The sequence below is a fragment of the Buteo buteo genome, chromosome 27, assembly GCF_964188355.1.
Source record: "Buteo buteo chromosome 27, bButBut1.hap1.1, whole genome shotgun sequence".
NCBI lineage: Eukaryota > Metazoa > Chordata > Aves > Accipitriformes > Accipitridae > Buteo > Buteo buteo.
This window is the reverse complement of record NC_134197.1, coordinates 9,600,693-9,621,657: the sequence shown is the minus strand read 5'-3', so window position 1 is coordinate 9,621,657 and position 20,965 is coordinate 9,600,693. Positions and strand designations below refer to the sequence as shown.

The 20,965-nt window shown below is 38.5% G+C and overlaps 1 protein-coding gene across 8 annotated transcripts; it reads left to right on the top strand.

The window, feature by feature from the left end:
- The first annotated feature begins 16 nt into the window (after positions 1 to 16).
- Positions 17 to 20,800, top strand: CCP110 (centriolar coiled-coil protein 110). 8 transcript variants are annotated; one of them, XM_075058641.1, is made up of 16 exons: positions 17 to 450; positions 1,175 to 1,445; positions 2,727 to 2,883; positions 4,264 to 4,392; positions 5,832 to 7,476; positions 8,428 to 8,552; positions 8,697 to 8,880; positions 9,566 to 9,696; positions 10,073 to 10,189; positions 10,456 to 10,557; positions 10,834 to 10,950; positions 11,441 to 11,520; positions 12,119 to 12,181; positions 13,112 to 13,171; positions 13,741 to 13,823; positions 18,452 to 20,800. In XM_075058641.1, exons 3-16 carry the CDS (start codon positions 2,737 to 2,739, stop codon positions 18,502 to 18,504), a joined length of 3,036 nt encoding a protein of 1,011 aa, XP_074914742.1. In that variant the 5' UTR covers positions 17 to 450; positions 1,175 to 1,445; positions 2,727 to 2,736; the 3' UTR covers positions 18,505 to 20,800. The 8 variants fall into 8 exon arrangements, with proteins under 8 accessions (XP_074914742.1, XP_074914745.1, XP_074914744.1 ...); XM_075058644.1 differs by lacking the exon at positions 1,175 to 1,445; XM_075058643.1 differs by lacking the exons at positions 17 to 450; positions 1,175 to 1,445 and adding an exon at positions 1,619 to 1,726.
- The last annotated feature ends 165 nt before the right edge of the window (positions 20,801 to 20,965 follow it).

The window sequence follows — 20,965 nt, the reverse complement described above, 5'->3', positions numbered from 1 at the left end:
CGTAAGACCCGCGTGTCTGGAGAGCGTCGGGGGTTCTATCCAGCTATGCCACCTAACTAATTCGACATATAATATTAGTTATTTTCCAGTTAATGATCGTGTTTCTCAGTACAATGTTACCTGCTGTATACGTTATGTAGCTAACGCTCTGTGTGAGGTGGGTAGCTATCGGCTCGTGCCTCCTCACAAACCCAGCCCCGGAGTGGGCGGCCCCGGTGCTGTGAGGGGAGCGGAGGTCCCGGGGGTCACCCGAGGGACCGCGGCTCCCGCCCGCGTGAGGAGAGGCTCCCGCTGGAGCGGGAAGTTCGCTTTTACCGCTGTGCGTGACAAGAGTGTAAACAACGGGAAAGAATCCACGGGAAGGAGCAGCGAGACAGGGAAATGGGAGAAGGCTGAAGAAACTGGGCTTGTTCAGTCTGGAGATAGAACAGCAAAGCAGAGGAAATAGCGGTTTGTATTAACAAAAATGAGGATTTTTATTTTGTGTGTGTGTGTGTGTGTTCTCAGTGGGAAGGATGGGAAGAAACTGACTTTGCAGGGAGGCTCTCTTGCCAACCAGAGGTGGAACAGGCAGCAGGCAATCTTCTAAACCCAGTTTAATTTTTTCTTTTAATAGCTGAGGTAAATATTTGTCACATATTGTCCTAGCTGGTTCTGAGCATCTCAAATATTCTTTTCTGTCTATGGTTTTGTGCATCTGCCAGATGTACCTAAAGAAAAATCAGACATATGTATGCAGACACATAACAAATACGGAATGGCTAATTAAATGTCTTGCATATTTAAAAATCTTTTGATAAACAACAGCATTTGCTAAGATTAAAGGTGTAGATTTAAAAAAAATTCTCAATAATATTTAACATATTGAAGAGATTTAGCAGGTGAAGGAGTCGTTTTTTGAAACAAGAACGACAGCTTTAACATCTCTAAATGCTCACCAGGAACTAGATGTTTCCATAAATTTAAATTAATTTGCCTGGGCCAAGTGCTGGCAAACAAGCATGTGTTTTCCGCCTGACCTGCCTCGTGGGTGAGTATTACCTGCTCCTTCGGCCGGCTGGACCAGCAGCTGCCTGCCGCCCCGGCGGGAGGGATAGGATGTCTGCGGTGACACTGTGATGCTGTGTCCAGAGAGCGTATTAACAAGTTCTCATGTTTATCTTTCTCGTCACAGCGCATTCAATGAAACCAATACCTGCTGGCGGCACATTTGTGGTCCTGACTATAGAAGAACTGCACAGCCATATGATATTTAACGTGATAGAGCAGAACAGGCTTCACTCGTGCTAACAGGGGAACTTGTCTTGGAGACCTGCGGGTGGAAGTCGCTGGAAATCAAGAGGACCAGGGCAGCCCTCAGTCCCACCTCGTACCTCTGAAAATTGGAGCTACCTTTGCCTGGGAGCTCGCCCCAAACCGACAGCGGGGCTCGGCTGCGTGAAGGGGTTTGTAGATGGAGCTCACGACCTTTCCTAGACCAAATCAAGAGGGGTTTTTTTTCCCCTAAATTTTCGGCCCAAAAGACAGTGCCCCGCCCGTGTTCCCCGCGGCCCGCCCCGAGGAGGGAGGAGCGGGAGCGGGGCCGCGGTGCGCGCTGGGGCTTGTAGTGCCGCGGCGGGGGAGCGGGGCCGGGGCGGGCCGGTTGCCGGGAGGCGGTTGCCGGGAGGCGGCGGGGCAGCGCGGCAGCGCCGCGCAGGCCGCCCGCCCGCCCGCCCGGGCTGCGCGGGTGAGAGGAGCGAGCGGGCCGCGCCGCGCCGGGGCTCCGAGCCCCGCGCAGGTACCGAGTGGTTCGCCGAGGGCCGGGCCGTGCGCCGGGCCGTGCCCCGCGGTGGCGGGGGGCGACGACACGGCGGCGAGGGCCGCGGGGCCCGGGCCCGGCCCCGCCGGTGCCACCTGCCTCCCGGAGGCGGGCGTGGGGCAGGGCAGCCCAGGGGAGAGGAGAGGCGAGGCGAGGCGAGGCGAGGCGAAGCTGCCGCCCGGGCCGGGGAGCAGGGGTCCTCCCGGGCGGACCGGGGAGGGCTCGGTGCGCCCGGAGCGGGCGGGAGGAAGGCGGAGACGGGCCGAAGGGGTGTGCGAGGGGAACAAAAGCGTTGGCGGGCCTCGGCCGGTGTGCTTGGATCCGCTTTCGGTGGGGATGGGCAGTGAGAGACGCGTAGGGTCTTTTAAGGAAACAAGGCTGTAACGTCTTTTTCGGGTGGAAGCGTTGGCGGCTGTTGACCCAGGGATGTGTCGAGGAGGAGGCTCAGGGGAGGGAGACGGCTTCCTCTCAGGCCCCTGAATATAAAGGCTGGTCTTGCTTTAATACCAGCTTAATTATTTTTGCAATATTTACGATTGGCTGCAATTTTATTTATTGGTTTTTTTTACAGTTGATAGCATCTATCTGATAGTCGTGGGAGACCTTAAAGGTTTAATCTATGACGGAAATTGTTAAGGTTATCTGTAGTGTGTGTAGTTTTGTAAATCCTGATTATCTGAATGTCTGCTTGCTTCTCAGTGTACCTGTCATCATCTTTTTTTGCTCATATATGCGGCTTCTATTTTTATATGGGAAAAAAAGAACAGCTTTGCAGCATCTGTTAATGGTAGGAAGACGAGAAACATAACTGAGTTTTCTAATGTTTAACTTGTTTCCCGGAATATAGTGATACAGAATTAGTTGTCATGTTGTTTTCCCTTCATGGTCTCGGAAGTACATGGAAGGGTAATGTTATTACTCTTTGCAGCTTAGTTAACATGAAGATGGAGGACTATGAAATATTCTGTAAGAAGCATCTTTCCAGAATCCAAGAAGAGACAATAAAAAGAGAAACCTCTGTCACTGTTCAGCACAGAAATATCTCCCTCATTCAATTCCATGGCGTTCCTGTGCTTTCCCCTCTGGTAAGGCTTTTCTTTTTTTTTTTTTTTTTTCCCTTTTTCTTTTCTTTTCTTCCCTGGTGTGCTAACTGTGCTATTGGCACTAGCTTTGACGTCCACATGTAATGATTCTGCTGAAGGTACAGCTCTGTGTCAGGTATCATCTGGCCTGCTGCTTAGTGTATTCTAAGCATTCTTAGCCTTAATTTTACAAAGTGAAGGGGTAAAATGTATTTTTTTTTCACACCAACTGCATTGGCTTTAATTTCTTGAACTTCTTGTCTTCACAAGGGGAGTAAAAATGCTTGTGGTATTAAAAAGATGAATGTTATTGCTGGGTTTAACTTCATGTAAAATCATGTTGACATTCCAAATATTGAATGTGTGAGTTCATTTAAAAGTGTCAAAAAAAAAAAAAGTGCACATAGGAAATACTGAGATAGTTAAGCTTTTAAGTAAATTTTTTTTCCATGTGTTTGCAGCTTCCTCTAATGTATTTCGCAGGCTCATCAATTATGTTAAGTCATTCTGTGCTTAATGCAAACAGAGCCAAGCAGAAGACTGTTGGTAGTTTGTGCAATAATGCAGCTGACTTCCTTGTTTCAGCGAGGGGAAGTATGAACGAAGACACTTTCTAACAACAATGTCCAAAAGTCATGATACAGATACACATTGGAGACTAAATGATATATTGTAATATTTTTCATGTACAAATGGGTGGATATTTTAAGGTTTCGTAGAAGAAATGCATAATTTGACTTGAGACTATCTAATTTTGTAGAACTTTGTGAAACCAATTTTTGTAGATGTAGCTTTGTAGATCTAGTTTTGACTTTTATCCAAACTACATATTTTAAAGTAGTAACTCGGAAGATTTTCAGATTCTGATTGTCAAAAGGATCCAGAAGACTGCTTGCATACATTTCTGCCTTGTTGTGAAATTCACCTATGGTTCAAGAGGGCAGGTGCAAGCTAGTTCTTCATAGAGCTTAATAGTTTGAGTACAGGTAGGAAGATTGGTCACAGAGGGCTCTACAGGATGCCCAAACCTCCCATCTCCATAGGGGCCTGAGGAAGACTTGCCCTGCAGTCTGAGTCCTGTGTCATTTGACGTTGGTACTGTAGCATGTAATGTTCATGCAGGTTTTTTTCTAAATGACCTTTTACATTCATGTTTATTTGCATGTGTGCCTAGAAGGCATTTTGTGCACCTTCCATTAAAAGAAAAGTATAAATGGTTAAAAAGAAGCTGGCATTTAAAATGTGCGGAAAGTCTCAACTTAGGTGATTGTTGTTCTTCTATTGTTTTGTTCTGTTGTTTTTCTTTCTAATTTACTTCTGTAATTCCATACTGAAATCTGCATTTAGCGATATAAACTATGTTTCTTACACTCTTTTTTGCAGCTTAACCTTGAAAAGAAAAAGGAAATACAGCAATATAAACAGAAAGCACTGGACCTAGAGACCTGGAGACAGAACTCCCGGAAAAGAGCTTTATTGAATCGTGTTCAGGAGATTCTAGAAAATGTTCAGGTAGTGTTAGTCCAAAGCCTTCTTATAGCTTTACAGAAAACCTCTGCTTATGTTTAAAGTGCTGGGGTTTAAGTATTCACCAATATAAACATGAAATTAATAGCAGGTAACTCTCTAGAACCAGCACTTGCTAGTGTTTCATGCTATGTGACCTGATAATTGATTATTTATTGATAGTATCTACATTCGTTGTAATGCATGGGACTTGCTTTTCACTGCTTGTTTTTGGTATATGCAAAAGACAGACCTCACCAGGTGGGTGACTGTTGCTTTTGTAACAGCGTTTGAAACAACTAGATTGTAAAAACAAGTGAACAATACCCCCAGTGGTAGAGCAACTGGTTTGCTTTATTTGCAAGCTTATAGTTTAGTCAGAAAATGATCTATATTCAACCTTATGCTTACAGAATTAAAATTACCTTTGCAACAACTTGTGTTCTGTTGTGAGCTTTATAATTTTACTGCAAATATTTTCTTTGCTGCTTCAATGGTGAATTTAGTAGAGGTTTAAATGGAAAAGACTATTAAATACATCTAATCAAGCAGTATTATTTGTCTTTGAAACAGTTGTAATACAGTCTTTAAATTAACCTGTTGCTTCAACAAGTACAGTTAACACTGAATTTGTTGAGTTACTAAGGTGGCAAACAAAACTTACTAGTTTGCACTGTGTACTGGAGTGTACGTGGCAACAGTCGTCTGGCTTGGGATTTGAAGAGCAGACCAGGAACATAGGTTCAATACAAAAATAAGTTAGCTTTTTTATTTTTTCAAAGGTGTCCCCTTGATAATTGAGTTGCAACACACAGGATAACCTATAGGATAATTGTAGTGTGAAAATCCTTTTAAACAAATGCTCACTAGAAGTAGCATGTAATTCTTGCTTAAATGAAGTTAGTTTTCCAAGTACTTGACAAATGAAAACTCGTATTTAATTGTCTCCGGATTAACAAAAAAATGAACAAATTATTTTATAGTTCCACTATTTTTATTAGGAATTATGTTGATTTGTTCTTAGTTGTCTATAGATTAGTCTATTTTTCATGCTGAAATTTTGCAATTACATTTCTTATTTAATGTAAAAATTTTTTAATATTTTAAGAGGAATCTTGCAAGATAATTTGAAGCCATAAAATTATTTGAATTTATCCAAATTACCTTATGAAGAAAAGAGCATCTTTGCATTCAGATACTTGGTACGAGTAAAATTCTGAGTGGACCATTATTTAAATTTATATTTTAATTCCAATAATCTCCTTCCCATTGCAAAGAGCTCTGTATTGTAGGAAATTGGTAACAGTCAATCTGAAAATTTTTATTGGTTTTAAGGTGGTAGCATTCTTTTTTTTTAAAGTCAGGTGAAGCTTGCAGAAACCTGAGAATCTGAGATTTCATTGAAAATACATGATTTTTTTTTTTTTCTCAATTTTTATTTGCAGATCAGGAGAAGACCTAGCGTGAGTGATGTGAACGCGCAGGAGGCTGAGAATAATTGCCCTGATTCAGATTCAAAAGTTTCGACTGACTTCACAGCTCTATCAGATGTCAATGTGGCATGTTCTCCTGAAAGGCATGGTTCCACAGAGCTTGAAAAGACACCAGAACTTAAGCCATCAGATACTACTGGGCAGATGACATCCACTGTGACAGAAGTAGTTAAAGCAGCAGAAGAAAATGTTTTTTCAAAGCAAAGCGAGAATTGCATCTCAAAAGACGTACCTTGTCCAAGGGCTGCATCTCCTGACAACATGCATAGTAAGCTTGCGTCACGTGCTTTGCAAAAGAAAGAGGGAGTAGGAGGGTTGCCATCAGATGAGGAAGTCCAAGATCCATACGTAATGAGTCTTCAGAACCTGATGAAGAAATCTAGGGAGTACATAGAGAAAGAGCAAACCAAACGTAGCTCAAAAAGTAATTCAAAGAGGAGTATGAGTGAAAGTCATTCAGATAAAGAAAACGATGGTGTTAAAACAACTGACCCTGTGAAAGAAAGAGGAAAGCTTACCGGCAGAAGTTGCACCACTCCAACACTTGATAAACCCAGTATTAATAAATCAAATACCCTTCTCCAAGGTGCCTCTACTCATACAAATAACACAAGTATGTCTGCTTTATCCAGTTTTTCTAAAGTGGACATACCTATGAGAGTTGGAACACCCCCATTGGTGGATTCGGATTCAGATGAAGAATTTAAAAAGACTTCTACGTTTGATCGTGACAGTAGCATTGTCAGGAGCCTCACCGGCTCTTATGCCAAATTGCCAAGCCCAGAGCCAAGCATGAGCCCTAAAATGCACCGAAGGCGCCCAAGACCTTTATCAATGGGACACATCGTTATAAATAACCCTGTGAATGCTTATGAGTTAAGTCCTAAAGGCAAGGGTAGAGCGATGGATTTAATCATGCAAGATATTGCAGATAAAAATAATGTGTCTGAATCAGTGCCAAAGTTCATGGTGGACTTCACTATGGTTTGCCCTGGCAGAGTTCCCGGTGTCAACAGGAATTCTTCAGGCCCTTGTGATGGGTTGGGGGTGGGCAAACCGAATCGCCATTCCTTTGGGCACTTGGAAAGCAAAGGAACGTTGTTGGCTGCAGTGGAAGGACAGGTAGTGATGGACAGCAGAGGGCCATATAAGGTAGAGACTAGTACTAATACTGTAGCTCCAAAATTGAATGACCCATTTGCCATCAGTCAGTCTACAGTAGCACAGAAGCTCCTACCTGTGAATGAAACCAAACCGTCTAGTTTGCTAGAAAATACTAAATGTAATTCTCCAGTAGAACTCAATAAATCTTACGATGTAGAAAACCCGTCCCCGCTACTAATGCAGAGCAAGAATGTGCGACAGCAGATGGACACTCCAAGTGTTTCCCCAGCAAGTGAGCAGTTTCTAGAAAATAGTTTTGAAAAGGTAAAACGTAGACTTGATTTGGACACCGACAACTGCCAAAAAGAAAATGGTCCCTGTGTTCTAACAGTTGGAATGGAAGAACAAGAGAAGCAGTGGTTGCAAGAACAGAAATACCCTGTGGCGTCAGTTTACATTACCAAGAATGCAGCCCCTGATAGTATGGCAAAAGGTAAAAGATTTCCTGTAGTTGAGGGTTTTTCTTAAACTTACTTCTCAGTTTATAAATCTCTTAGAAAAAAACACAATGATCGTTAGTCACTGGTGTTTCTAAGTATGTATATATATCAAAAGGCTAAAATTTTATTGAGTGTAAATTATTTTTTTTTCAGGAACCTCATTATTTAATTTTAACTAATGACAAATTCTGAAATTCAACTTGCTACTTGAGCCATTTTTAACTGCTACAGAATGGAGTAATTGCTGTCTTAGAAGTCACTTGGAGTCAGAAGTCTTATAACAGTTATTTGTAACAAATATGCGATTAAACAATTTATGAGGAAACATCAGCTAAAACATTGTGTATCAGTTCTGTGAATTCCGTATTTATTCTCAAGGGTATCATTTGACAGCACAAATATTAATTTCCCATTTGAATGTAGAAACTGGAATTTAGTTTTACTAAGAAAATTATGTTTTATTCCATGAGGTCTAAATAAGACTACTGAAAGAAAAGATAGCCTATATAAATTAAAAGAAAATACCTTTTAATGGGTTGCAAATCACTATGTTGGTATTGTCTTCGAATTCAAGACTGTGTTACATCTGTATGTGTCTACCAAGTCAAGCTGAAGTGGCATAAATAATTCTAATTCACTGAAGCAAGTGTAGGTATACTATTCTTAGAGCTAGACTTTTTGTGTTCTTATTTTAATACTGGCTCAGTTGGTGTTACTGCTGTTCTATTCACATGCTTATCCCACAAATATGAACATGCATATATTTTGAAGGACTATAGTAACTGATGAGGTTCTTAGCAATACACAATGGAAACCTGATGTCAAAGATACGTTGTACTTTTTTACTGATGATGCAAATTACTCCTGTTAAATGCATGTATGTCTGTGGCAAAGATCATATAGAAATTATTTAATACTTGATTCTTTGTAATGTATCTTCTCAGAAGATATTTTAAAAACTAAAATGTTGGCCTTTGAAGAAATGAGGAAGAGACTTGAAGAACAGCATGCACAACAGCTGTCGATTCTGATAGCTGAACAAGAGAGAGAACAGGAGAAATTGCAGAAGGTAAGGTAAAAAGAGGAAAAATTCTAAGCAAAGGGCATGTGTGTTGTATTGCAGTTTGTCAGGAAGCAGTTGGTTTTAAAATGTATATCCTATTGTTTTGTAGAGTTAGAAAAGTAGTCTTATAGTTGATTCTTTCTTTTGTAGGAACTGGAAGAGCAGGAGAGAAAGTTGAAAGGAAAGAAGGTTGCTACAACGGAAATAGAAATTTCTAAAGTGAATATTAACAGTAGGATGGAGTTGGAGTGGAGGAAAAAAAGCGAAAGTGGCTTGCTGGAAAGTGTGCAGTCTCAGCTGGAGACAGTCCATAATGCAAACTCCACCAGCATTGGTAAAACTGAGAGGGTAGAATATAGATTAAATGTGATACATTTTGCTCTACAGTACTTGACTGGACCAGCTGCCCCATTGTATTGATAAATGCAGTGTTCCTGTCCTTGGGCACTTGTTGGTCAGGATATGCAGACAGCTGTTGCCTTCAGCTGTTGACAGCATATATAAAACAAATTCTGTGTTGCATCTTTGTCTAGCTGGCATTTAGCACAGTTTCAGCTATCCTTGTACTATTCCATGTATTGCATTTGTTACAGAATTGTTGTAGGGCATATTTGAGGAAAACAAGCTAAGAGTAAACTCATTTGATCAAGGATGAGGATGTGGATTTGCATCATGTCACAGAAGGTTCATCCTCATACGTAGCTGCACAGCAGCGGGCCAGGTGTTCTTGTTTGTGCAGGAGGATTAGAGGGGCTATGCCAAGGAGTCTCAACTGCAAGGAAGTACAGCTATAACTGATGGAACACCTCTGACCTGTTCCAGAACATTATGAAATGTTTTGGTTTGTCTTCTGTTTGGCAAATATTGCTAGGAAGTGAATCGGAAATATTCAGATTGCTTCTTGGCTCTAATCGACCTCGTAAACAAAGCTGCTGTCTCTGAGCTGAGTGTATGCATACACATGGTCATTACTTTATGGAAAAGTGTGTGTTGAACTGTACATTCTGCTTTGCACACAGGTTTTACTACTCCTAACACCTTTGCTTCAACAAGTGAAACTTCATTCTTTCTCTGGGGACCATCAGGTAGTGGAGTTATAAAAACGTCAGTATCTAGGCCAAGTAACAGGATCAAAACTAGGTGGACTCAGGTAAGGAAAAAAAAAGATTTATTTATAGCTTAAAAAGCCCTCTAGTTTTTGTAAGACACTGTTAACTTGATAATAGCTGTGCAGTAATAAATCTCACAGAAAAGTTTAGTATCCCTTCCTATATTGACTTCGATTACATGAGAGAACTGTATAGGGTATTTTTCTAGTTGTTCATATATGCAAAATAATTCTATAACAATATATTGCTTCTGCTAAGTTAGTATTATGGTGGATACTTCTGGCCTAGCCAAAACCTTTATCAACAGCTTGTTTCTTACCTGAAAACTTATGTCACATGATTGATGTTATTTGAGCAATAATTCGTAAGTCTTGCTTTTTTTATCAAATGCTTAGAGAACGCTTCTTTTCTTTTAAGGTTTTCAGTCCAGAGATACAAATGAAGTTCGATAAGATCACTGCTGTGGCAAAGGGTTTTCTCACTCGTAGACTCCTGCAGACAGAAAAACTGAAACATCTTAAGCAAACTGTAAAAGTAAGATTAGCATTTTTATATTATGCAGCTTGTCCTCCTGTTTGTTTTTGTTCCTATCTTCAATTGACAGGTGAAATCATGCATTTTCTGCTTTCAGAAGAATTTGGGAATGTCTGTCATGTGAACATGTTTGAGTGTTGTGTTGCTTAGAGTCATAAGGTCCAAGTCAAACAAAGAATATATGTCCTATGCGTACAGTTTGTAATGATTCCTTTCTTGTGAAGGATTATGCTTGGTGCTTAATCTTATTTTTCTGCCTTACTCAGGATACTATGGACTTCATAAAAAATTTTCAGTCTGAAGCCCCGTTAAAGAGAGGAAGTGTTTCAGCACAAGATGCATCCCTTCATGAAAGAGTAATGGCTCAGGTGACACAATTTAAACCTTTTTTTTTCTTTTTTTTCCTAGCTATTCTGCTTTTGTGGTATAAATATCCAAAATCTTCACAGTGACTTTGTTTAAAGTACAAATTCTAAATTATGGCTGTGAAGAGAAGATTCCATTTTTGTGCTGACACATTAAGAGAGATTTCAAAATTATCTTTTCAAGTGCTTTGTTTAGATTGAAAGTGAGAAGAACTTGATGATCAAAAGCGTGGGAATGTTGACTGAATATTTCATTAAAATTTTAATTATTCTTTGCAGCTGCGAGCTGCTCTGTATGACATCCATGACATCTTTTTTGCAATGGAGGCATCGGAAAGAATGAATATTCTGCGTCATGATCGTGAAGTTCGTAAAGAGAAGATGCTCAGGCAAATGGTGTGTTATGTTCAAGATAATGTAAACTGTTTTAAGACTTTAAGTACGGAATCATTTTGCTTTTAAGAGATTATTCCTCACCCAGTAAAAAGTTTTTTAAATCTGAACTGTTGTTTAATTATGCTTCTGTAGGTAACTTCAAATAAAAAAAAAGGGGTCAGTGCAGTAGCAGATTATTATGTTGAAACTTTTAATGTGTAGATGTATAAAAATTACAATGAAAAACACAGTGAAAGTAATAACAAAAAGCCCATAGCAAGAATTTGTTATGGCACACAAACTTTTTAAATCTGGTAATATAAGGAAGATCCGTTAATTTTAAAAAAGAAAAAAAAAACTTTAATTTAGCCTGAATGTGAACTTCGCACTGAAAACACTGTTGGTTTTGTTGTTTGGGGTTTTTTTTAATTTTATTTCTTTGAATACAGGCAGGTCGGATCAGGTTAAGCTCAAAGAGAGCAGTTATTGTCGGTTCTTTTGCTTTTTTTAGGATAAAGTAAAGAGCCCAAGAGAGAGAGCAACACTTTCAACAGCTACACAGAAATCTTTGGACAGGAAAAAGTACATGAAGTATGTGCGGTTCTCTGTTTGTGGTGGTGGGGTGTGGGGTGCAAGAGGATGAGTAGGAGGCTTTGGAAATAGTGAAAAAGAAGTTTTTGGAGTAAGAGGTTCTTTGCAAACTAATGTTTCTCCTAGCAAGAATGAATAAAAAACAGTCTTTGGGTGTGTGGCGTCTTAGTAATAGTAGTTCGCTTTTGCTTTTAAGGGACTTCTTGTTTGAATGGGGGAGGAATGTTTGTTCTAAGTTGTGCATTTATACTGTATTCCGGTGGTGAGCACTTAGTTTATGGTTGATTCTGTAAATTGTAAAAAGTGCTCTAAGTTATTTTATCAGTCTTTCTAAGGTGCCTAGCAATAGAGATACGTGATAGAGTATCTCCAGCAAAGTTTGGGGGGTGGGGTGGTAGCAGGCATTATCCTGCAACACAGTGGACTGAACAGTTGTGTTACACTTGCTCATGAGTAAAAAGTGATAATCTGTAGTACTGCTCTGGCAGTATTACATGTAGATGAAGATCTTGTTGTAGGTATTCTCTTACTGTTTCTGCTTAAGACCTAGATGATGGTTTTATAATTTCAATATGTTTCAATACTTCTATTTCTCTAGGGCTTCAGAAATGGGAATGCCAAGTAAAAAAATAATCATAAAACAAAAAACTCCTGAAAGCCGGTGAGTGAAGATTACTTGTATTAGGATGCTTTTAACGAACTGTCTTATAACGACAGATTCTTTGATCTGTGTTGCTGGTTTTGCATCAGTCAGCTCAATTCCTGTCACTATTATGATGGACAGTAATGAAATCTGATTTAGCATGGTCTGAGAAAGGGGTTTATTAGCTCATTAGAAGTTAGAAAAGATTTATTTTCTTCAGAGTCAGTTCTGAAATGTTATCTTCAGAAATTTTTTATTTATGGCTTTAAATCTCTGTGCTCAAGCTCAAGGTTTTTCACTGAGATACTCTATTAGTATCTCTTAAACTTCAGTTTGACACTACTACTTTTCTTAATACACTTTACTTTGTAATGTAATCATTGATATGTTTATCGTTAGGAAGCTGTCAGGAGTGGCTTTCTGTTGTGAAGAAAAGTTCTTGCTTCTAGATGTGTGATTGTTTGCTTAGATCACAGAATTACAGTGTTCAATAGTTGCTGTTCAGCCCCTCTCTTATGAGGCCTATCTTTTTCTAGTATAAAAAGTCAGATACCCGGCATCCTTTAAAGACAATTTTTATGCCATGCTTAGCCAAAAGCTCTGAAGATGTGCTGTCTACTAATACAGTTTGGTCTTCAATGACAAGTTGAAGTGATTCAGTCCTTTTTTCCTGCATGTTCTTATCAATGACTAGGAACCCAAGGCACTGCTGAGGGAGTTTTACCTGTGTGCTTTTTTGTTTCTTTGTTTTAAATAGCGGAAGTAGTAATCCTATTCTGGAATTTTAATTCCTGCCACTTTTGCCTACATGTCATCTGCATTACAGAACCTGTTAGCATTTCTGAAATTTGTTATGTGAAACATGATGCATAATTCAGTATTCCTTGTGAGTTGTTTTTTTTTCTAAAAGAAGGGAAAAATTACTAATAAAAGTTTGTGTTTTAACAGCGTACTTCAACCAAATCAAGGACAGAATGCCCCAGTTCATAGACTACTTTGCAGACAAGGGTAAGGGCACAACATGTTTGAATCCTAAAGATGAAAGTAAATGCAAAATGCAAGAGCACAGTGATTTCTGAATAATATTTACACATACTGCTGCAACTGTTGTTCAAAGTAAAAATAATTACTTTTCACAGTACTTTGAGAGAGTGATGAAGCTTTGTTTTACCTTATACTGCAAGAAAATATTTAGTGTTCTCATCCTCTTGTGTATTGTCTCCATTTACACTGTTCCAACATTTGTATTTGTAACATTCATTCCATGAAGCTTTGCTTCCACTGAATGAAATATATAATTTTTATATGTAGACTGTAATGCCACAGTATCTGAACTGAATCAGTTTCTTGAATAGAGTTTTAAAAATCTTTTCATGGGGAGTTGTTCTCCTATTTAATGTGTCTACATAAGCCATAATAATGTCAATAGGAATTGTACACATACTTAGGAGGCGGCTCTGTGGGACACTGTAAAAATGTTTTTGTGCCAAACACAGTTTGATAGTGTCTTTATATTTTTGGATACAGCCTTTCAACTTTGTTGCAAGTGACTTATTAACTCTTTTATATTTAATTAGAACCCCTAAGACCTCAATGAAGGGGGTTGAGCAAAATAGAAAGAAGGCCTCAGAGAGCAGAGTGTCTAACAAGGCTGTTTCAGGTGTGTAGAAAATTGGTGCTTGGATCTTATAGTAAATAAGTTACTAGTATCTAGAAAAAGTAAATGGGCGATATATTGTTTTCCTTTTCTTGTGCGCCTGCTTTGCTATGTGTTAAAGCTAACCTATCTTCAAACAAACATGTGCTGGTAACTTAACCATCCACTTTCAAGTTCTATAAACATAGTACGTAGAATATACTGCACAGCTCATTTGCTTTCGCTCACGAGATGCACAGTCATAAAAAAATTTGCCAGATATATTCACTGTAACTGTTTGAGAAGCTAATAGTAGTCAAAATAGACTTGGATTAGAATCTTAATGTCATTTGATTCTTAGTTCTGTACGCATGTGTAACTTATCTTCAACATGAAGCCTATTGAAAGGACAGGAAGGACAGTTTCAGACTTATCAGTGGGTGTTCAGTCATCATACAGTCCTAAAATACTGTATATTACTGTAGCATCCTACAGAATGTTTGAGTCTTAATGACTCAATTTTAAAAGTGGGGTATTCCTGTACTTACATCCAGGGATTACTGATTGGTTACCTTTTATTAAAAAGGTTTGATAACAGTGCCAAACCTCTCAGTTTTCAGCCTGTTCAGGCATGAAGGGAATAAAACACTATGAAACATCTTACACAATTTCCATATATTTTTTTAATCGGATTTTAAATTTCTTAAGTGACAAGCCTTAATTTATCAAAAGGTGAAGTGATTTTATAGATTTTAAAACTGTTTAAGATCTTAATTACACTTTGTTCTTAAAGGAGAGTTCCATGAGTCAAGTATAAAAATTGGGCATTTTGGGGCTTAATAAGGCAAATTTGTAATGTAATAGGATTTCAACTGTTTTCCACAGTGATCTGAATTACCTTTATGTATTAAGTATCAAACCTTTCCTATAAGGGAAAATCTTACTTATGACTGCCCTGGAGCAATGCTGGCAGAGAGTATCTGTGAGTTTTAGTGTAGTGTGTACACTGTTTAAATGTGATATTTTCCCAGAGTATTTGGTCTTTTCATAGTACTTTGTGAAGCCAAGAGAAGTGGCCATAGAAGGACGTATAGTAAGAAATTATGCATACACTTCTGTAGCATTTCAGTTTGAAGAAGGAAAAAAAAAAGGAGAAAATAAAAAAAGCAAATGATAAGATTACAACCAAGGTTTGTTCATTTGTTTTTCTGTTGCAAATGCTCCTGGCAGTGCTGTCACCACTAAAGTAGAGCAAGGCAGTTCTGTTGCACACAGTGACAGTACAGAAAATTTAGCAAAGGTAGTAAATAATCTCTCTGAAATATGAAGAAGAAAATAAAGTAAGCAATATAATTTTAGCAACCAGAGGTAGCCATTAAGGCAAGTTTTCATCTGCAAGTTTGCAAAAATGTGTCTGGTATTAACTAAGTAAATGAGAGTGCTGAAGAACAGGGACAACAAAACAATCAAGACCTCTACGAGTTACAGTATGACTAGTGTAAGGGTGGTATCAGTGTCAAGTTTAGTAGCAATTTGAGATTTGGATGCCATCCCCGATCTCGTATAATTCATTCTCAGCTCAGCTCATAATGATCTACAGTGGTTTTTTACATTGCGTCTGGCATCAGATATCCAATTAAAGCATTCTTTCTTACTCTTCTGTGTTGGTAGCATGTGCTGCTCTGCTAAGTCCCTGAGTTTATCTTAGTCGTAATTATCTAAGTCGTGACAGTTGATAATTGGCAATGAAAAGAATCCTTTGGGATATATCTCTAAATTTCTCTTTGCCTTTCCTTACTGCTATTTGTTGAATATCTGGAAAGCCATTTAATGCCTTCTATAGTGGCCTTCTTGGAACTTAAAGCAGATATGGCTAATCAGTTGTATGCTCCCTAGTTCTTGTTGCACAACATAAACTCATTTTGTGTTTGGACGTGTCATGTTCCCATGATGTAATACCAATACTTCCATGTGCTCCTTTATAAATAGGTTAGACTACTCGTACTAAATGAATAGAAATGCTTTCTGAAATTATTAGATGAGGAACACATCGCATAAAAGAAATAATCTGCGTGATTTTGCAATAACAAAGCTTAAGTTGAATACATTTAAATAGAACACGATTTTCTTTATATATGAATAAAATGTGATTAGGGAAAGGCTTGGCAGTATGTTGAATGGTTTCTTTTGTTAATAATTTTTTTAAAATATGGGGTTTTTTTTGAAGTACTAAAAGTGTCTTTTTCAAGAGAGATCCATGAAAGTCATCTGTAGTGAGGCAATAAGTTCTGTCTGGGAAGGACCATAGACAGAGAAACTATAATCTCAAGTCAATTTGAAAAGAAAGTGTAAAAAGCCAAACAAATGCATATATTTCTCTTATTTTAGTAGAAGTTGTGCATGTTGGAAAAGACAGACTGATAGCAGTGGCTTGTTCTAGGCAATACAGAGATTTATTTGTATCTGCAACTGTACCAGTCTGCTGTACTCCTAACCTGTAATATTTTGATTTAATTTCTTGTCTTCATTCATCCCTGACTCCCAGTTAAATTGTGCTTATTAGAGGGGCGAAAGGGAAGGCAGGTTAGTAGAATACAGCTATTATAAATACATTCAAATTAGACATGAGACAAACCCTCAGAAGAAAACAGTAATGTACTCATCCAACTTTCCTTTTACTTTCTTTCTTTTCTTTTTCCATTCTTCTAATTGTTGTTTTAAATTCAGTCTGCAAAGTGCTTCATAGCTTTAATACCTCTCTGATTGATTGTTGTCATTTTCTGGCAAGAAGTCATTTTGTTTAGGAATCAACTGGTGATCGTAAATTTAGTTTTTGTTGTTTTGTACTCCTTCAATCGAAAGTTCTGTGCTAAAGAGAAAAGTACAAACTGATAAATCCATAAAGAGTCTTATCTGATGGTTTTTTATTATTATTATTATTATTCTTTTAAATAGGACCAAGGTAGTAAGACAATAGCCTACAAGCTGTGCCAGGCAAGGCATTTAATGTGGTCTGATTGTATTAGAAAGAAGGTGCTTGAGATCAGGCTGCTGCTACAACTAGGCATATTCATCTCCTTTGTTTCTGGCCAGTCTGAGTAAGTGTTGTGGAAAAGAAATGTGGGGCATGAGGCACATCGAGTATTTGGGTGGCAGCAGCACTTGGCCAAGCGTGGTCTTTCCCACATGCCTGTCCAGACTGAGCAGGGCGCAGATGGCCCGTGTGACACGGTGTGTGCTGTGAAGTGTGCCAGCACTCAAGGCAGCACTTCAGGAAGGCGTCAGACTTGCTATGTGTGAGTAGCAGGTCAATTGTGTGACACAGGAGAGAGGCCTCGTGTAATTGCTCCCCCTGGCGCTGAGAAAGGTTGGGTGATAATTGTGTTCAGAAGGACTGTAACTTTTTTTAATAAAATTTGGCTTCTTCAAACCTAGTGCTGGGTTCTTTACACTTCCCTATACTGTCCTATTCCGTATGTGAGATTTTTATATAACTTGTGCACTTGAGGAGAATTAAGAGGTTGTGTTAAATCACTAATAAAGCATCATGCCTGTCAGCCTGGTTGTTTGTCCTACAAGATCACAGGTGAGCTGAAGAGTACAGCACTGGAGAGTGCTGGGCCAGCGAGAATGCCTTTTTGTATAGTGGGAAACAGTGTTCAGATGTGAGGGATCCTGCTGTGGTAAGGTCTCTGTGGGCATTTCCAAAGCTGCTTTGCACTGTGCTGAACGTAGCCCTTGGACACCTGTAAGTAACTGCTGCAACTCTGACAAAGAGTAACTGAAGAGCCTAAAAAGGACTGCCACTTTATCTGTCGCCTTCATTTAATTGCTTGCCAATTATTTCTCTTCCATGGCTGTCTTCCATTTCCACTGCTCTGCACCATGTGGTAAATGTTTGCTCACATTGCTGGACACTCTCGGTAACTGCCTGAACCTAACGAATGCTGAGTTGTGCTACTTTTAGCAGCCTGCAGTGCTAAATCCTTATTACTGGAAGATACATGTGCTATGCATAGTATACTATGGTTTTCTAAATATACATGGAGAGATTTTTTTATTTGTTATTATTTTTATACTTGAGCAGCTTTCCTTTTACAAGGGCTCTGCCTGATGACCTTAATAATACTGCACTTTTAATTCTGCTTGTGTATATTGACATATGGAAACCTGCAGCTGTCTCTTCGTTTATTAATGTGGCAGCTGGGGAAAAGGAAGGAGTTATCTTAAATACTTGTATTATATTTTTTTAATTATTAAATTCTTCTAATTGATAATTTGTTTGAAAGTAGTACATGGCAGAGTACCACTTATCAGCCGTTTAATCTCTGTCTTGGTGATGCGACAGACTTATCTTTTAAAAACCTGGGAATTGTAGTTGTGGATGTTTTAGAGAAGCAGAAAAGAAGGTGGAATAGTTACTGAGGAAGGAAATACTATGAAATGTCATTACTTTCCAAACCTATAGGTACTTTTTGTAAGGTGTTTTGGGTGTAACATGAAAACTGTAATTTTAAAAGTAGCCAGTGAATATATAATATTGCTTAAAAAAAAATTGTCCTAAACTTTTTCAGCTATTTTTGTTGGATAATCCTGTTACAAAAACCAGTACTAATAGTTGTAAAATGGTAATGTTTTTACTTCATTTTTAGGAGCATATGCAGGAAGAACCCAAAGAAAGAAGCCAAATGTTGTGACAATTTAAGAAGACAACACTCACTGGGATAAAATGGCTGTTTTTTAATTATGGCATTCTCAGCACTGATTCAAATATTGCGTCTTCTATACGTATATGTATATTTAGAAATGATAAACATACTTTGCCATTTCCAGACAATGACACATTAAGACAGTCATACTGAAGTAATAAAGGGCTGTGAAGCTCTAATACTTGTGGAAAAATTGCATGTTAAAATTTATTATATATTCATACTACTGTGTACACGTAAGATTCATAATCTTGTTTATTTAAAGACCACCACAGGGCAACATTAAGTTAATTTGTGACTTTTTCACACTCTCTAATTCTTGTGTCTGACATACGCTTTTTGCATTATTTAAAATTGCAATTTCTGTGTATGCTTGCCACCATAAGTCATGTGTATATATTTTTAGTTTCATACCATAAAGTTAAAGCAGTTAAGTAAGAAAAAAAAAATTCAAACAAAACTGAGCTCTTACATCAGTGAATTTGTCAGCAGCCTTTTTGAATGTACTTTCTGTATGAATGAGATTACCTCAATTTAAATATTAATGACCTAGAAGTTTTACATTTCTGCCGAGTTGGACAGACATGAACCCAGATTAACTGCTGGGCAGACAGACTATACCGAAATTGTGCATTTATATATATGTGGTGGATCAAACACTGTGCTGAAAGAGTCCTTTATTTTTTCCTTGCTGCCTCCTGCATTTTTTTATGGGAACAACTTTTGGCAAAGATGAAGAGAAGTGTACGTTCTACAGAAATTTCAGAAGGCAAGATTTTAATTGTTTTACCATTTCAGACTTGCAAGTGATTGTCCATAATAATAATTAAGATATCTTATGTTTTGTTGATGACAGTTGCAATTTTTCTAAGCAGTTTCTCTTCTACCAGGATCTAAGAGGCCCTTGTACCAAAATCATGATTTCAGGGGAGGAAAGGGTAAATCCCTACCAAATCCCAGCAAACACACTCTTACGTTTATGAAAATCTAACATTAAAAGATCATGCTCATATTTTGTCTTGGTCTTCATATTGGTGGATGTTATGCTTCAACTTGAGGGGAGCAGAAGTCTGTAACTTCCGTCTTTTAATTATCTTGAGACATGATGTTAACATTCAAAGTCCAACAGAGGAAAGCTTGGCTCTCTTAAGTCTTTGCAGTGCTTACTGTTCTGCTCTGTAACAGTAGTAGTAGAGAACTGACTACCAGAATGTGAAAACAATATTTTGTTGCTTTCCCAGTATCGATACAATGCAACACCCTAATTTTGGAGGCTTTGTAACATGGTGACAGGGATGGAAGAGAAAAAAGACTGAGCAGAAATTTCATTGTGTTAAATAGCATGAAAGAGGAATGTTAATGGTGGGATGAGGAGAGTATCTTCATGGGCAGTGATGAGGGAATTGGCTTGCTTGCAGCACGAGTTTTGGCTTTTATCTATCACCAAGTCTGTCCTCTTCAGCTGGTGACATTGTTCAAATGTTTTATACCATGCAGTAAATGTTTTATACCATGCAGTAAGTTACCCAAATTACATACTTAGAAAATGGCAAAAATGCTGCCAGAACACCTTGAGGAATGATACTGCTCGGTGGCTCTTTACAGCGGTGTTTATTTGAAAGCTTGGGGGAGGGCTCCCCTAATGGTGTAAATTTAAGAGTTTACACCAGTGGAGGACCTGCCTCCTCCATCCAAATGCTGTGGATCTTTACAATTGCAGACAGAATACTGAAAATGCCTGAGGCAAGCTTCCTGCTCACCCAGTAGGCATCAAAGCTCTGTTTTGGTTCCCAACTTTCCTTAGGAGTGGAAAACATCCTAAGAGGGGAAAAATTTACAATGGCAAGAGTAACCTGTGTCACTGGTGACAAGATGTGCTGTTGATAATGCTAAAGGTTGATGTTTTTAAAGGAAGTTTTATGTGCTGTATTTATTACTAGCATAGGCAATACGTTGACGTAAAAATAGGTTTAGTTTAAGTGTTAGTAAAACTGCTTACCTCCTGTTCAGGTTTCACATCTAAACCTCTTTTACTTTAAGCATGCCTCCAATCTGTGTAATAAAACATTGTAGCACAAGTTTTTTTTAACTTTCATGAGGCCTTTCTCTTGACAAGTGCCAGAATTTGGTTTTGTACTTGATGTTTTGTATTTATACATATTTATCTTTTTATTTTGTGTGGAATTGTATTACCATTATAAAAGTGTATTTATTTTTGTACTTTATTTCATGTTCACCGGTCTTGCTTTTTACTTAAAACATGCTGCACAATAAACTTGAAAAAGAACTGCACTTCTTTTCTTTGTCTGGGTTGAAAATCACTCGATGTAAAACTAGGAAAAAGCAAATCCTGTGGCGCAAGGCTTTCCACCTCACAACTCGCCGCAGTTCGTACCGGTCAATAAGGGTCTTCCGACCCGTCCGTGAAAAGCTCCGGCTGTGGTGTTACCCCCGTGT